Source organism: Zeus faber (assembly GCF_960531495.2).
Source record: "Zeus faber genome assembly, chromosome: 9".
Classification (NCBI taxonomy): domain Eukaryota; kingdom Metazoa; phylum Chordata; class Actinopteri; order Zeiformes; family Zeidae; genus Zeus; species Zeus faber.
The window spans coordinates 9,604,518-9,624,596 of record NC_137197.1 but is presented as its reverse complement, the minus strand read 5'-3'; the positions used below and the strand labels follow the sequence as shown (position 1 = coordinate 9,624,596).

General features: G+C 44.1%; 2 protein-coding genes across 3 annotated transcripts in view; one reads left to right on the top strand and one right to left on the bottom strand.

Moving 5' to 3' along the window:
* atm (ATM serine/threonine kinase) overlaps nt 1–6,975 on the bottom strand; it is a gene marked incomplete at its 5' end in the record, with an annotated part of 32,298 nt that extends 25,323 nt beyond the window's left edge. The window contains 15 exons of the mRNA XM_080006576.1: nt 366–455; nt 652–777; nt 893–1,024; nt 2,275–2,512; nt 2,697–2,798; nt 2,958–3,161; nt 3,694–4,065; nt 4,212–4,390; nt 4,480–4,649; nt 4,807–5,045; nt 5,158–5,323; nt 5,529–5,693; nt 5,956–6,101; nt 6,473–6,594; nt 6,904–6,975. Coding sequence (XP_079862702.1) covers nt 366–455; nt 652–777; nt 893–1,024; nt 2,275–2,512; nt 2,697–2,798; nt 2,958–3,161; nt 3,694–4,065; nt 4,212–4,390; nt 4,480–4,649; nt 4,807–5,045; nt 5,158–5,323; nt 5,529–5,693; nt 5,956–6,101; nt 6,473–6,594; nt 6,904–6,975 — 2,523 coding nt within the window. The remainder of the gene's footprint in view (nt 1–365; nt 456–651; nt 778–892; nt 1,025–2,274; nt 2,513–2,696; nt 2,799–2,957; nt 3,162–3,693; nt 4,066–4,211; nt 4,391–4,479; nt 4,650–4,806; nt 5,046–5,157; nt 5,324–5,528; nt 5,694–5,955; nt 6,102–6,472; nt 6,595–6,903) is intronic.
* Nucleotides 6,976–7,818: 843 nt separating this feature from the next.
* Nucleotides 7,819–19,860, top strand: npat (nuclear protein, ataxia-telangiectasia locus). Of its 2 annotated transcripts, none has more exons than XM_080006968.1 (17): nt 7,819–7,983; nt 8,304–8,422; nt 8,552–8,612; nt 8,844–8,916; nt 9,086–9,126; nt 11,601–11,708; nt 11,970–12,045; nt 12,388–12,505; nt 12,757–12,848; nt 13,159–13,240; nt 13,395–13,488; nt 13,882–13,977; nt 15,577–16,839; nt 17,075–17,175; nt 17,279–17,375; nt 17,458–18,791; nt 19,054–19,860. In XM_080006968.1, exons 1-17 carry the CDS (start codon nt 7,947–7,949, stop codon nt 19,132–19,134), a joined length of 3,873 nt encoding a protein of 1,290 aa, XP_079863094.1. In that variant the 5' UTR covers nt 7,819–7,946; the 3' UTR covers nt 19,135–19,860. The 2 variants fall into 2 exon arrangements, with proteins under 2 accessions (XP_079863094.1, XP_079863093.1); XM_080006967.1 differs by having other exon boundaries at nt 11,502–11,708.
* The last annotated feature ends 219 nt before the right edge of the window (nt 19,861–20,079 follow it).

Genomic DNA, 20,079 nt, shown 5'->3' with positions numbered 1-20,079 from the left:
CGGCCACCATCCAAAGCATGAGCATGTGTGTGTGTGTGTGTGCAAGCATGTGTTGTAGTGTGGTGTGCTGTGTGACAAATAAAGATTGTTGTTGTTGTTCTTCTTCTTCTTATAGATGAGATAGATAAGATAGATCTTAGCTCCTTCCCAACGTGTTGACCTAAATTATGACTTAGAAATTGTTTTAAACACATTTTTACTCAGTACTGTACTGTGTTGTAGTGACATAAGGGAGCTGGAGGGGATGGTAGAACCCTTTTCTTCTAGTATGGAGCGCCATGCAGGTTTCAAAGGATTTTTCTTCTCAACTTCCACCAATACTTAACTCATCAACACTTAAAATGCTTGAGAGATCAGTCACTCACCAACAGCTTGCAGATCTCTGCCAGTTCATTGAGCAGTCTGGCAGGAAGGATACTCATGAACAGACTGAAGGAGACGGGTGAAGAATTATCCTGTGAAATTGGCAAACAGGATATAGGATGTAATTCAAGTTCAAGATATTATAAGTCACATACATATACAAAATTCTAAATATTGGAGAATTTACCTGAATGTAGTACCTCCAAAACACAAAGACTACGTTAATGCCCAACACTCTACCAATCAGTAACTCGAGTGCAACATACTGTAACAACACTAGTTATTCACCTCAGGCTCTCGGCTGGCCGACAGCGTGCAGAGCTTCATAGTGTTCCTCAGGGTCATCATAGTCCCCTCCTCTGTCATCTTCACTTTCACACTTGAGACAAAGTCACTGAAGTCCTGGGCCAGGGACTACAGCACCCGGGTGGCAACAGAACACAATGACGTTGAAATTAAATGTTACTGACACAACAATTTGACAGAAGTCAAGATGTTAATATTTGACACCAGCCATAACAGTGTGCACCTTGGCTTTGGTGAAGAGGGGTGAGTGGTACGCCTCCTCCTCTGTCAGAGCTCCAGCTGATAGGTATCCAGTGAGGACGCCGGCCAGGAGACTGAAGCAGCGCACGAGGCACTCTGGGGGCGTGGTTGGAGACTAAGAGACCAATAAACACCAATAAACAATAGCCTTTCAACACAAATATAAATATAAATAAAACATATACATAGATTACATATGTTCGTCTTTGACACTGACAGCAAAGATGTATACAGACATGGATAAATAATGATTTTATTATTAAGAGTTTTCTTGTTTTTTTTTCAGAATTGACAGAGTAAAAACAAATAAAGTTTCACTCATTAAATGCCATGACCTGTATAACTATGAACAGAATTCGGATTTGTGGGTGTTCAGAAAAGATCACACTTTATTAACCCCAGTGCAAGTCATAAAAAAAGACAAAAATATTAAAATATTAAATACACGTACACCATATAAACAGATATACTAACTACAGTCTATACTGCAATAGAAGTATAGTGGAGCAAATAATAGCAATAATGGCATTGTAATAATACCATCAATAATAATGACAATAATAAGGATATAAGTACTTAGGTTACTAGTAGTAGTAGTAGTAGTAGTAGTAGAAGTAGAAGTAATAATAATAATAATAATAATAATAATAATAATAATAATAGTAGACCCACTAGTAAATATGATAATAATAATATATAATTCTTATAACATTGTTACTGCAGTAGATGGTTTGCTGGTCAAGAAAGACAAATGCATTACTAAGTGCATCTGTGGTAAAACTCAAGTGTGAGCTTGTGTGTGTGTGAACAATTAAACTAGTTAGTTTTGGCAGCAATTCGTTAACATGAAAGGAATGCAGCATTACACAGCAGCCCACTAAATCAACAAAAATCAAATAAAATACTGTATGAGGCTCTTACCGCGGTGAAAAAGCAAGTATCACCGCGATATTCCAGTTTACCAACGGGAGGGTCACTTTTTTGTGTCAGTCAATGTGCGTTACAATAAGAGGATAAAACAGATAGCTTACAAAAATGCTCAGGGATTACATTTCGGTGCGCAAAGTTAAAGTTACGAGCGGCGCAACTAAATAAGTTTTGTTCCTCCAGAAGCCATTGCCATAGGATGGAAGACAGTCAATGATGATACCTAAACAACAATTAATGTGCTTATATTTCATATCACACACCATATGCACTCACTAGCAAAAAAAGGAAATACAAAAAAAAAGTTTTTCTTTTTGTTGTATTTTATTATTTGCCGTGATTACGATAATGATAATCAATAGCAGGGTTACGTGACTGTATTGCTGTAACGTGGTTATCGTCACAGCCCTAGGGAACAGAGGCCCCGCTGTTACTCACATCAGGAGAGTAGCAGTTGAGCAGATTGTCTGCGACGCAGAGCAGCGACTGCTGCAGCTTGTCTTTGAGGCCGGGGACCACGGGGAGCTGGCAGTTACCTGACGACAAAATCACTGCCGAATCTTTCACCGCCAGCTCTGAAATCGGCCCGTCAAAGCTGAATTGCAGGTACAGCTGCTCAATCTCAACCAGGGCAGGGTCTGTAGTTTGAGGCGATGCTTGACCCTGAGACACGGCACTTCCAAGGATAGAGAAGATAAGTTCACCTCAGGATTTACCTTCAGCGTGTTAAGTGAGTTCAGGATATTAAATAAACCTTAGACTTAAGGTTGTTGTCTTTGCAAACTGGGCTACCATTGCAAGCCTGGCATATAAACCAAGTGTACAAAACATTAGGTGCACTGATGCTCTAATTATCTTACCTCTCTAGTCCATGGGAACCCAGAAGGCAGATCAAGCCTGCTCTGGTGTCTTTCAGGGTCAGGGAAACAAGCATGTTTGAGATCAGGTTTTGAGGAAAATCCCTGCAATAAAAAATAGACATTAAAAAAGAAAGAAACGCCGCGTCCTATTACCTGTAGATACTAGGATGGCACATTCTATTGGCTTTGTCGCTGAAATAAAATAACCTTTATAGACAGTATTATACAGATTATGGAGGCTAAAAGCAGCTCAGTGCAAACCTGCAGATGATGGGATGAGGTCTGGAGCTATCCTCCAGCTCCTCGCTCTGGTCAGAGATCAGCAGCCAGGCGATGAGCGTCTCCTTCAGGCTCGGGGAACCACAACCATCAATGGCCCCCGCACAGTCCCAGCCGGGAACAAGGACCAGACTTTTAGGGACTGCACTCTTCAGCAGAGCCTGGGCGAGACACACAACAGCACCCCTAAATACACAAAACACAAAGAGACAAAAAAATGGGGATGGAAACAACGCAACTGCATGGAAACAACACAATTGCAAAATCAAATATGCAGTTTAATACAGTGACAGTGCACAGTATTGTCAAGGCTTGTCACAAAGGGATGTCTCCACCATATCAAACATATCAAATATATTAACATGTTGTTTTTATTTTACATTATTATTAGTATTTTTATTGTTTATTTTTTGGTTTGTTTTTTATTGTTATTATTGCCACATTTTGTTTATTTTAGGGTTATTTATTGACAGGGTTTCAAAAGTGTTATTGTATATTGAAAAGAGTTATTATATATTGACAAATCTTCCCATTTTTATTGTAATTATTTTGATTTATTGCCAATTGTTTCTATTTTAGCTCTATTACTTAATTATTATCACCTATTGTTTTTGATGTGAGCTTCTGTGACAATTATCCTCTGGGTATGAGTAAAGTATATATTTATCTATCTATCTAGCTAAATATAAAATTGTAAATGTAGTAAAGACAAACTCACGGGGACAGTTTGCAGGCCATGCCAGAGAACAGCTTCCAGGATTCTCTGTCCATAGCGATCAGTCCTCCCTGGACAATTGAAGCCAGCAGGCCCAAGCTGAGCACCTCCGTTTGGGGTGAGCTGACTCCTCGCAGCGCCAGGGCCCACACCCGGCCCCACAACCTGCTCAGCTCCGCCCTGTGGGCCAGAGCCCTCTCGGGATGGTGGGCCTGGCAGCATGCCACGGCCCTCAATGTGCGGAGCACATAGGCGCCCCTCTCCCCTCTACGCTGCTCCCCCAGGAGCTGACACAGCACAGACAGCAGAGGGACCAGCTCTCGGCCGGGCACCATGGATGGGTACTTCGAGGTGAGCACTGCCGTGATCTGGAGCCTAGCAGAAGAAAAAAAAATTCAGCAAATGGCATCCCCTTGGTCTCGTTTCCAAAGGTAAAACCAATGAAGAACGTTCGACGTGTTTGTACGGCACCACAAGACTCTACGTGCTACCTTAGCCTTACAGTGACCAGGGCTTCTCACCATGGAATGACGTCAAAGTCGCTCTGATGGGGCTGCAGGTGGTCTCTGAGGACCTCCCACCCCAGCTCGACACGCCTCCTCTTGCTCGGCGTGCCTTGCAGGGGGCTCCGCGTCTGGGTGGCTCTGAGGTGGACCTGCGTCACCTCGAGGATCTGGATGTCCGTGTCATCACTGAACAACTAGGGTGCAAAAAAAACAAAAACCGGAAGAGGTATACAGTCTTTGTTTAACTACTTTGTGTGAATTTACATCAACCCACATTCCATACCTGGTGACAGATATCAGCTGTGAGTTCGATGAGGTTGTCTTTGACCGCAATGTGTCGAGACCCTGTGATGTACTTCCCTCGGCTGCTGATTTGGCTGATTTCTGAAACCAAGGCACTGTACAGGTTGTACAGCAACTTCCGCCATTTGCTCCAGTCCTCAGCGTGAGCCCCTAAAACATGAGAACACTTTTACGAAAAGTTACATGCTTTTTGGGGAGGAATTGTGATGAACGTCAGATAATAATTTACCAATGACTTTCTTTCTAGATAATATTAACAAATGATCATCATCGGCCCTCTTTTTGGTCTGGCTCATTTTACCAGTACCTGTGTCCTGCGTCTTGGCTCCTTTGGGGTGGTGGACGCAGAGCTGCAGGTTGAAGAACTCCACCATCTCCTCTTTGACAGTGGCGCTGGGCGGCATGTCGGTCCACACGTAGAGGACGGAGGGAAGGAGCTCCTCCCCCAGGTAGCACACCCTCGTCCGACAGTTCATGGCCGCTGACCTCAGGAAGACGTTGAGCGCAGAGACCAGGTGCTCCACCACCGCCAAGTGTTTCTCATGTCTGAGAACACATCAAGTAGTTAAAAAGGGGCCATCAACCAGAAGGTGAGGAAAAAGAAGATGTCTGAATATATATTTTTTTCTACAAGAGAATAAGATTGAGACAGACAGACCTGACATTAAGAAGTGCTTTGGAAAAGAAGCAGAAGAGAGAGTTGTGGTGTCCGTCTGTCTGCGCACAGTAGCCCCGCACCAACATGTTGAGGGCCCGACTCACCAAGACACGGGTGATAGATTTGGAGGAAGCATTGAACAAGCCACAGTACAAGTCCAAAAGACCTAGGGAGCCAAAACTGAAAACTTAACTTCTGGACTATGAGTAAGTTACAGAAAATGTAAATATTGCATATTGCGTGATACCTTCAGAGCTCCATTAAAAAAACAAACAAAAAAAAAAACAGTACTAGGGTAATTCTTAACCACCATTTGTGAAATTGAAGCAAATTATGATTTACTAAATATTCAATATGGTCAGCCCACTCACTGCGCCACTGTTGGGGAGTGATTTCGCACCAGTACTTGCGGACGGAGAGGATGTCCTTCACGAGGAGGCTGCTGTAATCCCTTCCATAGGATGAGCAGCTGTAAGAGTTCTGCAACACCTCCATCACATGCTTCAGCAGCTCAGTGCACTTAAGCCGAGGTCCACCTGTGCAGAAAAAAAGTCTTGTTAAAACATCCACCTCCGGAGTGGATTGTGAGAGGTGTCGGTGAGACCATAAAAAACATGTCCCAAATTTATTTATACACATATTCACAGAGAATGTGTTAAACACAAAGATAATGTCATAGTTAAAAACAACCAAACAACATATAGTTGGCATTATGTACTTTAATATTTTAACTAGTTATTTCACATTCGCTGTAAATTCAGACATGTTTTATGGCGGTTTCACGAGAATGCCCCTTACGTTTGTTGGCACAGCGGATAAAGTATGTGACCAAGCTGGACGTCTCTGCCACCTTCTTCTGTCGCGTGGCCAACGTAGTTGCTGTGACACTGGATTTACTGGATTGCATGTTTTCCGACTCCTTTTGGACATAGCGCTGCAAAAACCTGCCCAAATGACAGGAATTGGGCGTTCGTTTGACGGTTTGTTTGTCGACAGTATTTTCATTTTGAAGATGACATTTTAACTTACATGCAACTATAACCCAAGATGAATAGCGTAAAATAAATCTACGGCTGATCATTTTTAAGCAATTTCAGTCAACATGCTGTTAACGATGATTCATTGGCGTATCGAGCACAAAACCAGCATTTCTGTTTTAAGGTCTATATTTGTTTATGAACTGTGTATGAAAACTAGATTAAGACCAATAAACTGCTACAGTGCCCTACAAAAAAGGGAATGAGGCAAATATAGAGGCTACATTTCAAAATTTCAATACAATACACTAATATTATTATTACATTGTGCACAGCACCTGAAAACAGCATCCCAAGTGAGTTGCTTGGAGCTTTTGGTACTTTTACTCCCCGAGATGCGGTCCAACTCCTGCACCGTCGCCGGCGCTTTGAGGAGCCTTCTGAAGCGCTCGGCTTCTTTCTGGAGGAGCCAAAGTATTGGATCAATGACAAACTCCTTGACCCGCACAAGTCGAATCGAACGTGTTTTACGCACAATAACGTACAACGTAAATGAATGCGATATTACGTTTCAATGATCTGAGCAATGTATGAGGGGGGGAGGGGCTAGAACCCCAAGACGTGTGATTCCCAGTGATCAGCACCCTTGCTTAATCATACAGCGTGTGTGCGTGCGTGCGTGTGTGTGTGTGCGTGTATTGGGATGGAACAAGTCTCTGAATGTGTGATGTCTGCGTTTCGAACGTCTCTTTGTGCGTGTCGTGTTTACCTTCCTCTCTGTGGCCTTGTCATTCTCCAGCCCCCTGCAGCAGACCAGAAGATCGTTCAGAGCAAGACTCATTGTGCATCAGCTCCCATCAATGGCGTAGAGGGCAGAGGGGGAAATTCTGTGGGGGAAAGCAACAAGTGGCGCCGCGAAAGGGGTGAAAACGCTCGTAATTTTCATTGCATGTATTTTTCAATTCAATCGTTAAACGACCACTTCACCAGTGAGTCGGGTTCCTACGGAGTGACCCCCCCCCCGGTGATAGACGGGGAGGGTCAGTTCAGAGTTAGTTAGTGGTTAAAAGTTGAGCTAACCTTTCTTAACTAGCTTCAAACCTGCAACACCACCCAAAGCAGGGAGAGCAAGACACGCGGTCTGCGTCACAGTCGTTCCTTACGCAGTATCCAGTTTGTTTACATACCGATGATATGGTGAACGTGGATATGTTACTGTGCAGTAGCCGAAATCCGGCGCACGTCAAAAATGTCCCACGCAGTACGCGGGGGGGGGGGGGGGGGGGGCGACCATGCAGGAAACTCCCGCCCCAGCAGCGTCAAACCCTGGAAACGTCACTTCCCTGACGTCTTTCGTTTTTACGTGTTTCCGGAAGTGTTTACGTGCCAGGACAAAACAAAGACATCTCCCCCCGATCACTCCCAGTGACGCCACGTTAAATTAAAAAAAACAAAAACGTCCGGTTTTCTGTTCCTTCGGTCTTGCGGACAAAAAATAAAAATACAAATCAAAATTAAATTAAAAAGAAAATAAAAATAAAAACGCAGACGTTAAGAGGACGCCGGAGGGGGGTACACGCGGCCGGGGACTGCATTTCCCACAATCCCGCACCGCCGGAGTAAAACTGGGTTTTCCGGGTTACGCGCTCTTGAGTTCCCCGCCTTTTGGGCGCTCGTACGCAAAGGACACAGGGCGTCGAGGCGAAATCGGGCATGTTTATTTGTAAACTTTCGTTTCGTTACGGACACCAAACCGAAATTTAACATGGGCGCGTAACTTCGGCACTGCGGTCAGTTCAACTCCGCGCGGTCATGTTGCTCCCCTCGGACGTAGCGCGGCTTGTTTTGGGTAAGTGTAGCCCGAGCAGAGGCGGCTGACGGTTCAATGAGCCGCTGTACGTTGTGTTACGTTATCTACGTCAGGCCGATCCGCTCCTTGCGTACAACAACAACCGCTCGATAACAACAGCGCGTTTTGGTGTCCGCCGCACGTCGTGGTTTTTTACTACACATCGGCCCGGGTGACCCGTCGTTGTGATGTGTAGTTGTTTGTTTGTCTGTTTGTTTTTGACCCCGTTTTGTTTCCCACCCTGTCACACACAGCACATTATTGTTTTTTTAGTATTTAATTGTATAGTTGGTTGACGGTGTTTGCTTGCCATGTCGCAGGGTACCTGCAGGAGGAGGGACTGTCTGCCACAAGTCAGACCTTCATCCACGAGAGCTCCAATCTGAAGGAGTATGCCGAACACACGACAGAGGATGGAGCTATTCCTGCTTGTCTATATGTAAGTGTGTGGGGTCAAAACAATTTTTTCTTTGGGGGGGGGGCAGAGAACGTCCATTGCATTACATGACTGACGCTTGCCTTGGGATGATCATTGATTTTCTTTCATTTTATCCTAATGCCATCGCAGTCTTTGTTTGGAAAGGGCCTGACAACAATCTTGAACGAGTATGTGGCGACCAAGGCAAAAGGTAACGCTTTCCGCCTCTGTTTATTTTGTTGTCTGGATGCGGTTTGGTGTGATCGGGTATACCAGAAAACTCTGTAGCCTTGCCATAAACTAAACTTTATCCGATCACCCTGGAGGCATGTGAATAACAGGTATAAGATAGATAGATGTAAAGATAAGATACTATTCATCCGGGGGAGGGGGGAATTGCAATGTCCCGAACCATAACACCAAGGTCAAATTATCTCTACAGAGACTAGTCATGAGGTTCCCATCATGATGACCTCGCTGTGGAAAAAATTGGATTTTACACTCAACCAGATCAAGTAAGATTTTCAAGTTTTGTATGTCTTTTTTTTGAGCGGTCCAGAATTAAGTTGCAAGTTGCCTTGTTTGTGACATTGAATGAGATTGAACCAAAAGGGAAACCCAGAGTTTAGGTATGAAGGTAATTGTTTATTTTTGTATCTTTTAATGGCATTGTTCTTACTTCAGATCCTTGCAGAACTCTCCGGCTATTTCTGCATCTCAGAGAAGTAAGTTGCTTTCACTAATATTTCTCTGCTCTTGTACTTCATTGAGTCTGTCGCAGTCAGACACACAGTATTTTGCATATGGTATAGTAGGGCTGGGCGATATATATCGATATAATATCATTATCGCAATATGACCTAAGATATCATCTGGGATTTTTGTTATCGGAATATCGAGATATCATAAAATGTTGTTGAGTCTGCATTACAGTAAAGTAATCCTCCTTTCTAGCTGTTTTCTTGTGTGTGAATATCTCATAAAAGCACCAATAGTCATCCGAGACGTATCGTTAAATTATCGTTATTGGGGTATTCATCCAGAAATATTATGATATTAGATTTAGTCAGTTTTGCCAGGCCCTAGAATGGATTAACTATGTTTGTGTATAGGCTCATTCTGCTATTATGAGAGTGAATGAAATCCAATCGTGTGTGTGTGTGTGTGTGTGTGTGTGTGTGTGTGTGTGTGTGTGTGTGTGTGTGTGTGTGTGTGTGTGTGTGTGTGTGTGTGTGTGTGTGTGTGTGTGTGCACACACACACAGTGGGGCAAAAAAGTATTTAGTCAGCCACCAATTGTGCAAGTTCTCCCACTTAAAAAGATGAGAGAGACCTGTAATTTTCATCATAGGTACACTTCGACTATGAGAGACAGAATTGGGGGAAGAATCCAGGAAATCACATTGTAGGATTTTTAATGAATTCATTGGTAAATTCCTCTGTAAAATAAGTATTTGGTCACCTACAAACAAGCAAGATTTCTGGCTTTCACAGACCTGTAACTTTTTCTTTAAGAGGCTCCTCTGTCCTCCACTCGTTACCTGTGTTAATGGCACCTGTTTGAACTCATTATCAGTATAAAAGACACCTGTCCACAACCTCAAACAGTCACACTCCAAACTCCACTATGGCCAAGACCAAAGAGCTGTCAAAGGACACCAGAAACAAAATTGTAGACCTGCACCAGGCTGGGAAGATGAATCTGCAATAGGTAAGCAGCTTGTTGTGAAGAAATCAACTGTGGGAGCAATTATTAGAAAATGGAAGACATACAAGACCACTGATAATCTCCCTCGATCTGGGGCTCCACGCAAGATCTCACCCCGTGGGGTCAAAATGATCACAAGGAACGGTGAGCGAACATCCCCGAACCACACGGGGGGACCTAGTGAATGACCTGCAGAGAGCTGGTACCAAAGTAACAAAGGCTACCATCAGTAACACACTACGCCGCCAGGGACTCAAATCCTGCAGTGCCAGACGTGTCCCCCTGCTTAAGCCAGTACATGTCCAGGCCCGTCTGAAGTTTGCTAGAGAGCATTTGGATGATCCGGAAGAGGATTGGGAGAATGTCATATGGTCAGATGAAACCAAAATAGAACTTTTTTGGTAAAAACTCAACTTGTCGTGTTTGGAGGAGAAAGAAAGCTGAGTTGCATCCAAAGAACACCATACCTACTGTGAAGCATGGGGGTGGAAACATCATGCTTTGGGGCTGTTTTTCTGCAAAGGGACCAGGACGACTGATCCGTGTAAAGGAAAGAATGAATGGGGCCATGTATCGTGAGATTTTGAGTGAAAACCTCCTTCCATCAGCAAGGGCATTGAAGATGAAACGTGGCTGGGTCTTTCAGCATGACAATGATCCCAAACACACCGCCCGGGCAACGAAGGAGTGGCTTCGTAAGAAGCATTTCAAGGTCCTGGAGTGGCCTAGCCAGTCTCCAGATCTCAACCCCATAGAAAATCTTTGGAGGGACTTGAAAGTCTGTGTTGCCCAGCGACAGCCCCAAAACATCACTGCTCTAGAGGAGATCTGCATGGAGGAATGGGCCAAAATACCAGCAACAGTGTGGGAAAACCTTGTGAAGACTTACAGAAAACGTTTGACCTCTGTCATTGCAAACAAAGGCTATATAACAAAGTATTGAGATGAACTTTTGTTATTGACCAAATACTTATTTTCCACCATAATTTGCAAATAAATTCTTTAAAAATCAGACAATGGGATTTTCTGGATTTTTTTTCTCATTTTGTCTCTCATAGTTGAGGTTTACCAATGATGAAAATAACAGGCCTCTCTCATCTTTTTAAGTGGGAGAACTTGCACAATTGGTGGCTGACTAAATACTTTTGTGTGTGTGTGTGTGTGTGTGTGTGTGTGTGTGTGTGTGTGTGTGTGTGTGTGTGTGTGTGTGTGTGTGTGTGTGTGTGTGTGTGTGTGTGTGTGTGTGTGTGTGTGTGTGTGTGTGTGTGTAATTTTTATTTATATAATGTATCGCTATTCAGCCAAAAAATACAGAGATATGATTTTTGGCCCTTATCGCCCAGCCCAATGGCGTAGTCTCATTTTATAATTCTCATTCTATAATTCTTCACAGTGCGTTCGCGGTCCGGAGTGGCAAACATAAGAAGGCAGCAGGCTTTGACCCTCTCCCCCCTCGCTTGTGGCGTGGTCTGCTCCCCTATTCCTGACACAGAGCCTATTATCAGTTCCATGCACACCTCTCACAACATGCCCGGCCACTCCACTCCCCTGAGCACCAACCTCCACATCCATGAAGGGGGTCAATTATTCAGTGCGCCCAGTAAGTATTCTCAGGGCAATTCAACTAGTTAAACTAGTTGAACTAGATGGTATCGTTTTTCAGGACAATAACTAAGTAAACGTAAACCCAATTTGTATTCATTTCAATTTCTCTACCATTGCAAACACTGCAGCAGTTAATATGAAATGCATTAATGGGATCTAATACTGCTGTTTCCCCATGTACTTACAGACCATGTCTTCTTAAAAAATGTCTGCCACATAATAATGTATTTCATTGAATGAACCTTTAACCTTGCAGGAGATTCACCAGTGCAGATCCTCGTTCCAGACCATAGGCTCGCCCCAAGCCCACTGTCTCCAGGTCGACGGAAATGGTAAGATTTGTGTATTATCATATCATTGATAACTTAAGATTTGCGTTGTTATGATTATTAATAATAGAAAACTCATTTAGAAAGCAAATACACTTTTAATCCGAGTCACAAACCAAACTCTTCTGTGATTTCACGACCCAGAAAACTCAGGCATCATTGGATCAAGACAACTGATGATATAAAGCTTTCTCGCAACTGCTTTCGTATTGATTCGCTATTATGATTTCATGGTATCTCGAGTCACTATAACCAGCTTTTGGTAAAACTCTCCAGCGCTGACACTTTAGTATAAATCCTTGTTCAGGTTGATATCAAAGCTCTCATGTGTTTTGCTGCTTGCAGGGACACCCTCAGGAGGAGAGGCGGTGCTCTCTGTGGCTCCGCTGGTAGGTCCACAACGGCTGTCAGTGGCCTGGCTGTGGAGCCCCAGCCTGAAGAGGTCGTTGATGAGAACTTCCCTGTAAGTTGCCCTTGAGTCGTCTGATTGCTAGTTGTCGCTCGTGTTGGTTTTGTTTTAAGTAAACAGGAGTTAATCTAAAACCCAAATGAGCAAGATGTTTTGCTTAAGCCACCGAGTAGATCAACGAAAAAAATTGGAGGTTGGGATAAACCAGCACACATTGCAGCACGCTGACCAGTGATGATGGCATTTACGTGGCATCTGATATTGTGATGTTTTGGTAATTTGAGATCACACTTTCATCTCTACAGCAACTTGTGATCCAAAACGCCCGTGAAAGAATACTGGGTGACAGGTTGCTACAAGAGAAGCTTGCTGAAAACATCAACAAAATCCTTGCAAGGTAAATACTTTACATATGCAAGCTTTTTTGCTTTGTTAAAATAGTCCATTTTAACAGTGGTCCAGTACTGTGCTAAAGTGGCATACCCAACGGAGAAAATTGACCCCAAACAAGTCTAATTGTATGCTGTTTAGTGAAACTAATGGGTTGGATTGTTTCTTGGTATACACAAATTTTAGGACAAGAGACAATGAGTTATATGTACACCCCATTCTTGTGTATGACGTTTTCTGGTTCAGTGATTGTCTTTTGATAATGTCAACGACAAAGTTTTGAAGTGACTCTCTCCTCTCTGCTCCATAAATAACAGTGATCCAACGCCCCAGACGTCCAAGGCTTCCTGCAGCACGGTGGAACCAGACCAATCCATAGATGAAATCCTGGCATTACAGGTGCCAACAAACTATAAACCATCCATACCAGCCCACCAAGAACTTTTTACTTCTCTTATTTATGATTGAAACCCTAACTGAACTGGGGTATGGACTGATATTTCCAAGTGTTACAAATATATCAAGGTGCCTTACGTGATATCGCTCTGTGCAGGGAGTCCATATGAGTGACGATGCCATCCATGACATACTGGAGCAAACGGAGTCCGACCCGGCGTTCCAGGCCCTCTTCGATCTCTTTGATTACAGTAAGTATCCTCTATCTCGGTCGTTCTCAACCCTTTTCATATCAAGGGCCCTCAATTTGATACGCATTTGGCCTTAAACGCTATTTGATACGATTTTTTTTTTTCTCTGGGACCCCATACTGAGAATATTTTCATTGTTGGGTTTTTTTGTTTTTTTTTATTGTTGACATTTTAATCCAAACTTCCATAGCTGTCTATACTATAGTTAGAGATGAAAGAGACGAAACCGTTACTGTCTGTGCTTGAAATTATACCGTGATATAAATTGTAGGCCATACTGCCTACCTACCTACTTAGTGTGGAGCCTGTTTTTAGTTTTCCTCCGTGGTGAACGCGAACCTCAACTATATTACCAAACAAATAAATCAGGCTTCTTTTATGGATGCATCGCAGATAAAACCAGATCTGAGACTGGACCTGGCGAGACAAGCATCAGACCAGATGAGAGCCACACCGCCGACCAACCCCATCAGGGTGAAGAAGATCCAGGTAGTCTATACTCACATTTTTAAAGTTCAGAGTTACATTTTTAAAGTGTTTGTGTGGGTGTATGGATGCCGGTCTGCATTATGCCGCAAGACCATTTAATAACTTAAAGTTATTAAGTTATTAAATGGTCTTGCGGCATAATGCAGACCTGCACACATTTTCTGTACCAGTCACGCAATTCTTGGTCTTTTTATTATTGGTAATTTAATTCCATAAAACAGTCAATGAATACAAAACAGTACCGTACGTTTATTTGGTATTTTAACGGCATCCCTCGTATGGGACCAGATGCCAAGATCTTATGTTTATGGTTCTGTAACGACTCCTCTCACTTGCTCAACATTAGGGGTGTCACGATTCTCTAAATCCACGATGCGATTTGACTCTCAATTTTAAGGTCATGATTCGATTGGATTTCTTCAATTTAAATATATATTTTTTTCAGCACTGACAGCTATGCCATTGTTAGACTACCGAGTCTTGATTTGTAAAGAAACACACTTGTTTCTCAATAAGTAGCTTAATAAGTTATTTGAATATTAAACATAATAAATAATATGAGAATATTTAAACAACACACCTTAACAGTTAAGAGCTTTAGCAAAACTAGACTTTATTATAATAATAATAATAATAATAATAATAATAATAATAATAATAATAATAATAAGGGGCTAGCGGAGCCGACCGCAGCTCTCCCAACTCCGGAGCAGGGCGAGTTGCAGTCGGCACCCCGCAGCGCACGCTGCATTTGTTTACCGGAAAATCTTGACCGCCCTGATATGGCGACCATGTCGAACAATATTACCCACAAAAATACGGGGAGAATTGCAAACCTCATTGCGAAATCACTTTGATCGATTTTATTTACTGGAAAGTGGGAACAGTTTCATGTTGTATTGTTGTTCCATGGTGAATAATGAACAATAATAAACACACAGTGTCAAAATCAGCAATCTCACCATTATGGTAACTGAAGGTTGGATGTATGTGCAGCTGTCCTACCACGTGAGTGTGATCAGATCACCTTGTGTATTTGTCATTGACGTATAGCAGATATACCCAATGAGATCGAATGATAAGAACAATTGATTTATTCCATCACAGATATAAACTCAAAATGATTGGACAACAATGTAAAAGATATTTAATAATCAATGGTTTATTGTGAACATACAATTCATATACAATACAGAACATACAATGAAAATCAGAATCGGCCAAAATCAGAATCGGCAGGTCAATCTTTTAAATAATCGGAGTCGACCGAGAAAATTGCAATCGGTGCATCTCTAATTGGTAAACATGTTCAGTAACTTTACGAGATGATGCATTTCAATGGTTATGTCCTCATGAGATGAAATAGTACACTGTATGTAGTTATACGATGTGATTAGCCTCGATACAAGATGACTACGGTGTGAATAACTGATGGAGTCATTCAGCTGCAGTAACCCCTGCAGCTGCAGTAATGCCACAGAGACTCCCTGTTACTATTGTGGTACTGAAAACATTTTCCCAGGGTTGGCAGGTCTGCATAATGTTTTATGTCACGGTGAACATTGCTGATTTGACTCTTTCCTCCTTGCTGTTATGTAGGCAGTACACAGAGATGTGTTCTAAGCACCGTGGATACGAGAGCAATATCTGGGGGGGCTGAACAGGAGTCGAAGAACCGGAAAACCAGAAAATCGACATTACCCAGCACCACAAAGAAAACGATTATTGGCCCCAAGCGGAGAAAGTCAAGGATTGAGAACAGCACAGCCAGATTGTTGGTTAGTTACGAAAAGCCGCAAGCCGTGTCATCTACGGCTGCGGCCGGCTCAAAAACGGCAGAAAAAGATTCTCTCTCGACTGTGTTTAACGTTGTAGCCCCCATGGATGTGGATGAACCCTTGAGCATCCTTCCCCAAAATGTAGACGGCGCACCCTCTCGGGAGGCGATGGGGCCAGCGCAAAAGGATCAACTCCCAACATCAACTGCAGTACTTTCCACAAACACAAGCTCTATATCTGCTACGGCAGAAATGGTGTCTGTGCCTGATGTGAACCAAATCCCAAGGGATAAACAACCACAAAACGTTTTGGAAAAGACAAACTCCCAAGCGGCGAATAAATCCCAGTCACCTTCTGTTCCTCCTCCGGCTCCCAGTTCAGGGCTTATTTTCTCCCCTCCCGTGCCGCAGGAATCAAATAAAGCTGTGCCGCAGACTGTTGATTTACCACGCGGGACAGAGGCAGCCCCCAGCGCTCAGGGAGATCCCCCGAAATCCTCCTCGTCCACATCTACTTCTCCTGCACGTAACCCGCCCACCAAAAACCTTACCAACCCAAGCAAAGGTGCGACCGACCCCAGCATAGTTTCCCTTCAGATCATCATCACCGACGAGCAGGATGAGGCTTCTGCGAACAACAAGGTTGTGAGCCAAGCCGTCCCTACTATCTCCGAAGACAAAATCCCCACCATCTTCCTCTCGTCGCCCGCCAAGTTCCCCGGCGCGCCACAGGGCAGCCAGGACGAAGCGGCACAAGCAGTCAGTGGCCTCCAGAGCTCTGAAGCTCACCAGCCGATGACAGCACAGACCGCCGCCCTAGGTGGGCACGGCGTGGTCGTCACATCGGCATTATCCGGAGCACCGGCCCAGGTCCCGCCCAGCTATATTATCCAGCTGCCTGCGGAGTCCGTGAACCCCGCCATGCCAGGGGGCGGCACCAGCTACTTCCTCGTGAGCGACCCGGCATCCGCAGACCCTCCGGCCAGACAGGTGCTGATGCCTGCTGGAGTCTCATGTGGACAGCCGCTGCCGTCCACCCAGTATGCTCTGGCGACGCCGCCCTGCTCCCAGGGTCTCCCCACTGGTAAGAGACAGCTGGAACGGAAGGATGTTATGACAGACCTCTTTCAGTTAAAAAAAAAAGTCTCATCCTGAATAAAATCAAGATCACTGCATTTATATTTATTTAGTTTACATGTTGCACTGGATTTATCGTTTGCTGCTCTGTGGACAATCCTGATCACCATGTGTAGGGTATATAAACGCACAATATAGTTTCTTAAAACAGTGTGTGTTGGTTTTGTTGTGTGCATTTTCAGGGTCAACATTCATCTTAAAGTCACCTGTTCATCCCATGATACTTCCTGTATCAGTGATGGGGCAAAATACTGTCAGCAAGTTCCAGATGGTCTCCAATCAGGTTAAACAACTTTCTAATAATTGCAAATATTTGTTTCAAATTTATTTTTATAAACACAAACTTTTTAACTAAAGCAATAAGCCTGTTGGTCTTTTCTTTTCAGTTTGTTGCCATACCAAGCACCGTTCCAACACTGCAGCCAGAACCAGCCAAACCAACCAACCTCAAGACGGTGGCTCCCAAACCATCCGTCAGCGCACGTACGTCCTTGTTCTGCCACTGCAGTGAATGTTTCTAAAATTGTTCAACCATTATGTTCTAACACTCTTATATGAATAACAGGAGCAGGGGAGCGCAACCCGCCGCATAAGGTGGCCCAAGCCCCGTCGACTGAAAACGCTGGACTCCAGACAGCACCGGCAGGCTCGAGTCCCAGTCATAAGAGGATCCTCTGCTTTGACTCTGCCGGAGAAGCCCCGCCACTACAAACGTCTTCTTCACTAACTAAATCCTCCGTACTTCCAGCCTCCAAAACTCCTATGTCACTTCCTGCCAAGCAGCCTGACCTGAGTAATCCCCAATCGGCTCCCCGGACAAAGCCTGTTATTCTCGGTGGTAATAAGGCCAAACGGAGGGTAGAGACCATCAGATCCACATACGATAGCAAGTCGCGGTTAGCGTTATCCAAACAGGCGGAGAAAGCCCTTCCTCCGCAACAGCGGGAAGCCACGCGAAAGTCCCCTCGCAAACAGAAAATCCAAATCCCAACTTCTTTGCGTGAAAGTGAAGAGGATGTCTCAGAGCACAAGTCTCTGAAAAAGTCGGAATCAGGAAATTTGAAATTGACGCACAAAAAGCAAAATAATAGTCAGGAGGGTAACGCCGATCAAGCAAAATCCAACGATTGTACTGAGACCCAGGGTTCAAGGTCCTCCGACGCCGCGGCCAACGCCGTGAGCAGGAAGGATAAAGACGAGGGCGCCAGGAAGGATGAGGCAGACAGAGGTTCTGGCAAACACCCAGAGAAGAAGCTCTCCTCTCAAGAATCTCCCAGTGTGACGGCCAACAAGGAGAACGAGGTGGAAGGTGGCCGGCCAGAGCAGCAGCCTGCGTCCGTCCCGGCACCCGCCATGCCACCCACACCTTCCCCCCAGCCCAAGTCCACCAAGGCCCCCTCCACGACCAGCTCCCTCGCCAAGCAGGCCGGCGAGATGCTCCAAGACATCCAGGGGCTCAATCCCCCCTCCACCCCGGCCAAGAGGCCGGGTGCAGGCTTTTCAGACCTCCCCCGCACCCCTGCACCGGGTCGTGTCCAGGAAGACCTGGTGGGCAGCCCCCGGACCCCGGCCAGACCGAGGTTGTGCAGAGAGGGAGAAGGGACGCCCAGGCACCTGAAGCCCCCCACCACCCCGGACCTCCCCACCTGCAGCCCCGCCAGCGAGGCCGGCAGCGAGTCCAGCATCAACATGGCCGCTCACACACTGATGATCTTGTCACGAGCCGCCATCGCCAGGACGGGCACACCCCTGAAGGACAGCCTGCGCCAGGAGGGGGTCAGGGAAAAGTCCAGCGCCGGTGCTAAGCACTCCAAGAAGCGCAAGCAGTTTGCCCCACCGTCAAGTCCCCCACACAAAAAGGAGCCAAAACATTCCCCCAGCAGCAAAAAGAAAGAGAAGGTAAGAGGAAAAATATGCTCATGGACTCCTTTTATTTGAAGATAATTTCAAGATAAAAGATACATCTCTGTAGTTGCCTCTAAAATTAATAACTTAAGCCATATTTGCTTATGTTTATTTAAAGTTAATCAACAGGGATCATTTCTACTTTCTCTTAATTTCTCTAATACTTTCAAACAATCAGACTTCTTAAGATTGTCAGACAGGTTTGTTTGTGATTGAAAAATCATTGAACTCTTGACTCTTGCTCTCATATATTCAGAAACAGAAAAAACTCCTGGATTGCTTTCCTGATGATCTGGATGTGGATAAGTTCCTCTCTTCACTACACTATGACGAGTGAGCGTCGTCCCTCTCGGAAGACAGCCAGAAGACTCCCGGATCTCTACCTGCTAAGATTACAGTCCAGGAATAGCCATCTGCTATACCAGTGCCTAGGATTCCTTTTAGTAACTTGTTAGAGACCTTAGTCAGCCTCGACCTGAGTGTTCAAGTTGACTTTCCAGTGTTGCAGATTAGTGACAACACTTGGGACACCCCCACAACATTGTCTTGAATTCTTGTTTGTTTGTTTGTTTTTATGGTCTCATGTTTGCTCCGTAGATGTGAGTCTTATTACAATCGCTCCTATTGCACCATATCAGTTGAAGAATTGATATTTAGAGAGCACTGCCGCGTAAAGGGTGTTGACTGGAGATCAGACCTCTGAGACACAAAGCATTTACTTGGTCAATATTTGACTTCAACAAACTAACAGTGTTTATGTAGTTTATGATTTTTAAAGATCACAAATGTCAACTAATTGTCTGAGCTTCATTGAAAGGGAGGTACAGCTGGATGTTCTGGAAGGAAAAACAGTTAAAATTGAAGGAATAAATATCCATATATACATTTGTAAAGGCAACATGCATATAATTTGATTTAATTTAATGTGGGATATTAAAGTTTTAACTAATTTGCTTCAAAATAATTATTTCATAATTGCATCATCAGGCTTTGCTTTTGTTTTGGTGTTCTGTAGGAACATTATTTCAATAAAACAGTGAAAACTGTTCTTTTTCCGAGGGCACACATGAACTCGACTTACTCAATACCGTCAGAATTCCATTTCATTGATTCGATGTCATGTTGTATTTTCGATCTTCCGTTGAAGTGCATTGGTCATTTTCTAATGTTTTCTTTTATATATTGGTTCGGGGGAAACCAAATTTGTTTGTTTCCCCATAAATAATGGAATTAACCTTTTGTTGCAATACCAAAATTGCCCAGAGCCTGTGTGTTACATAAA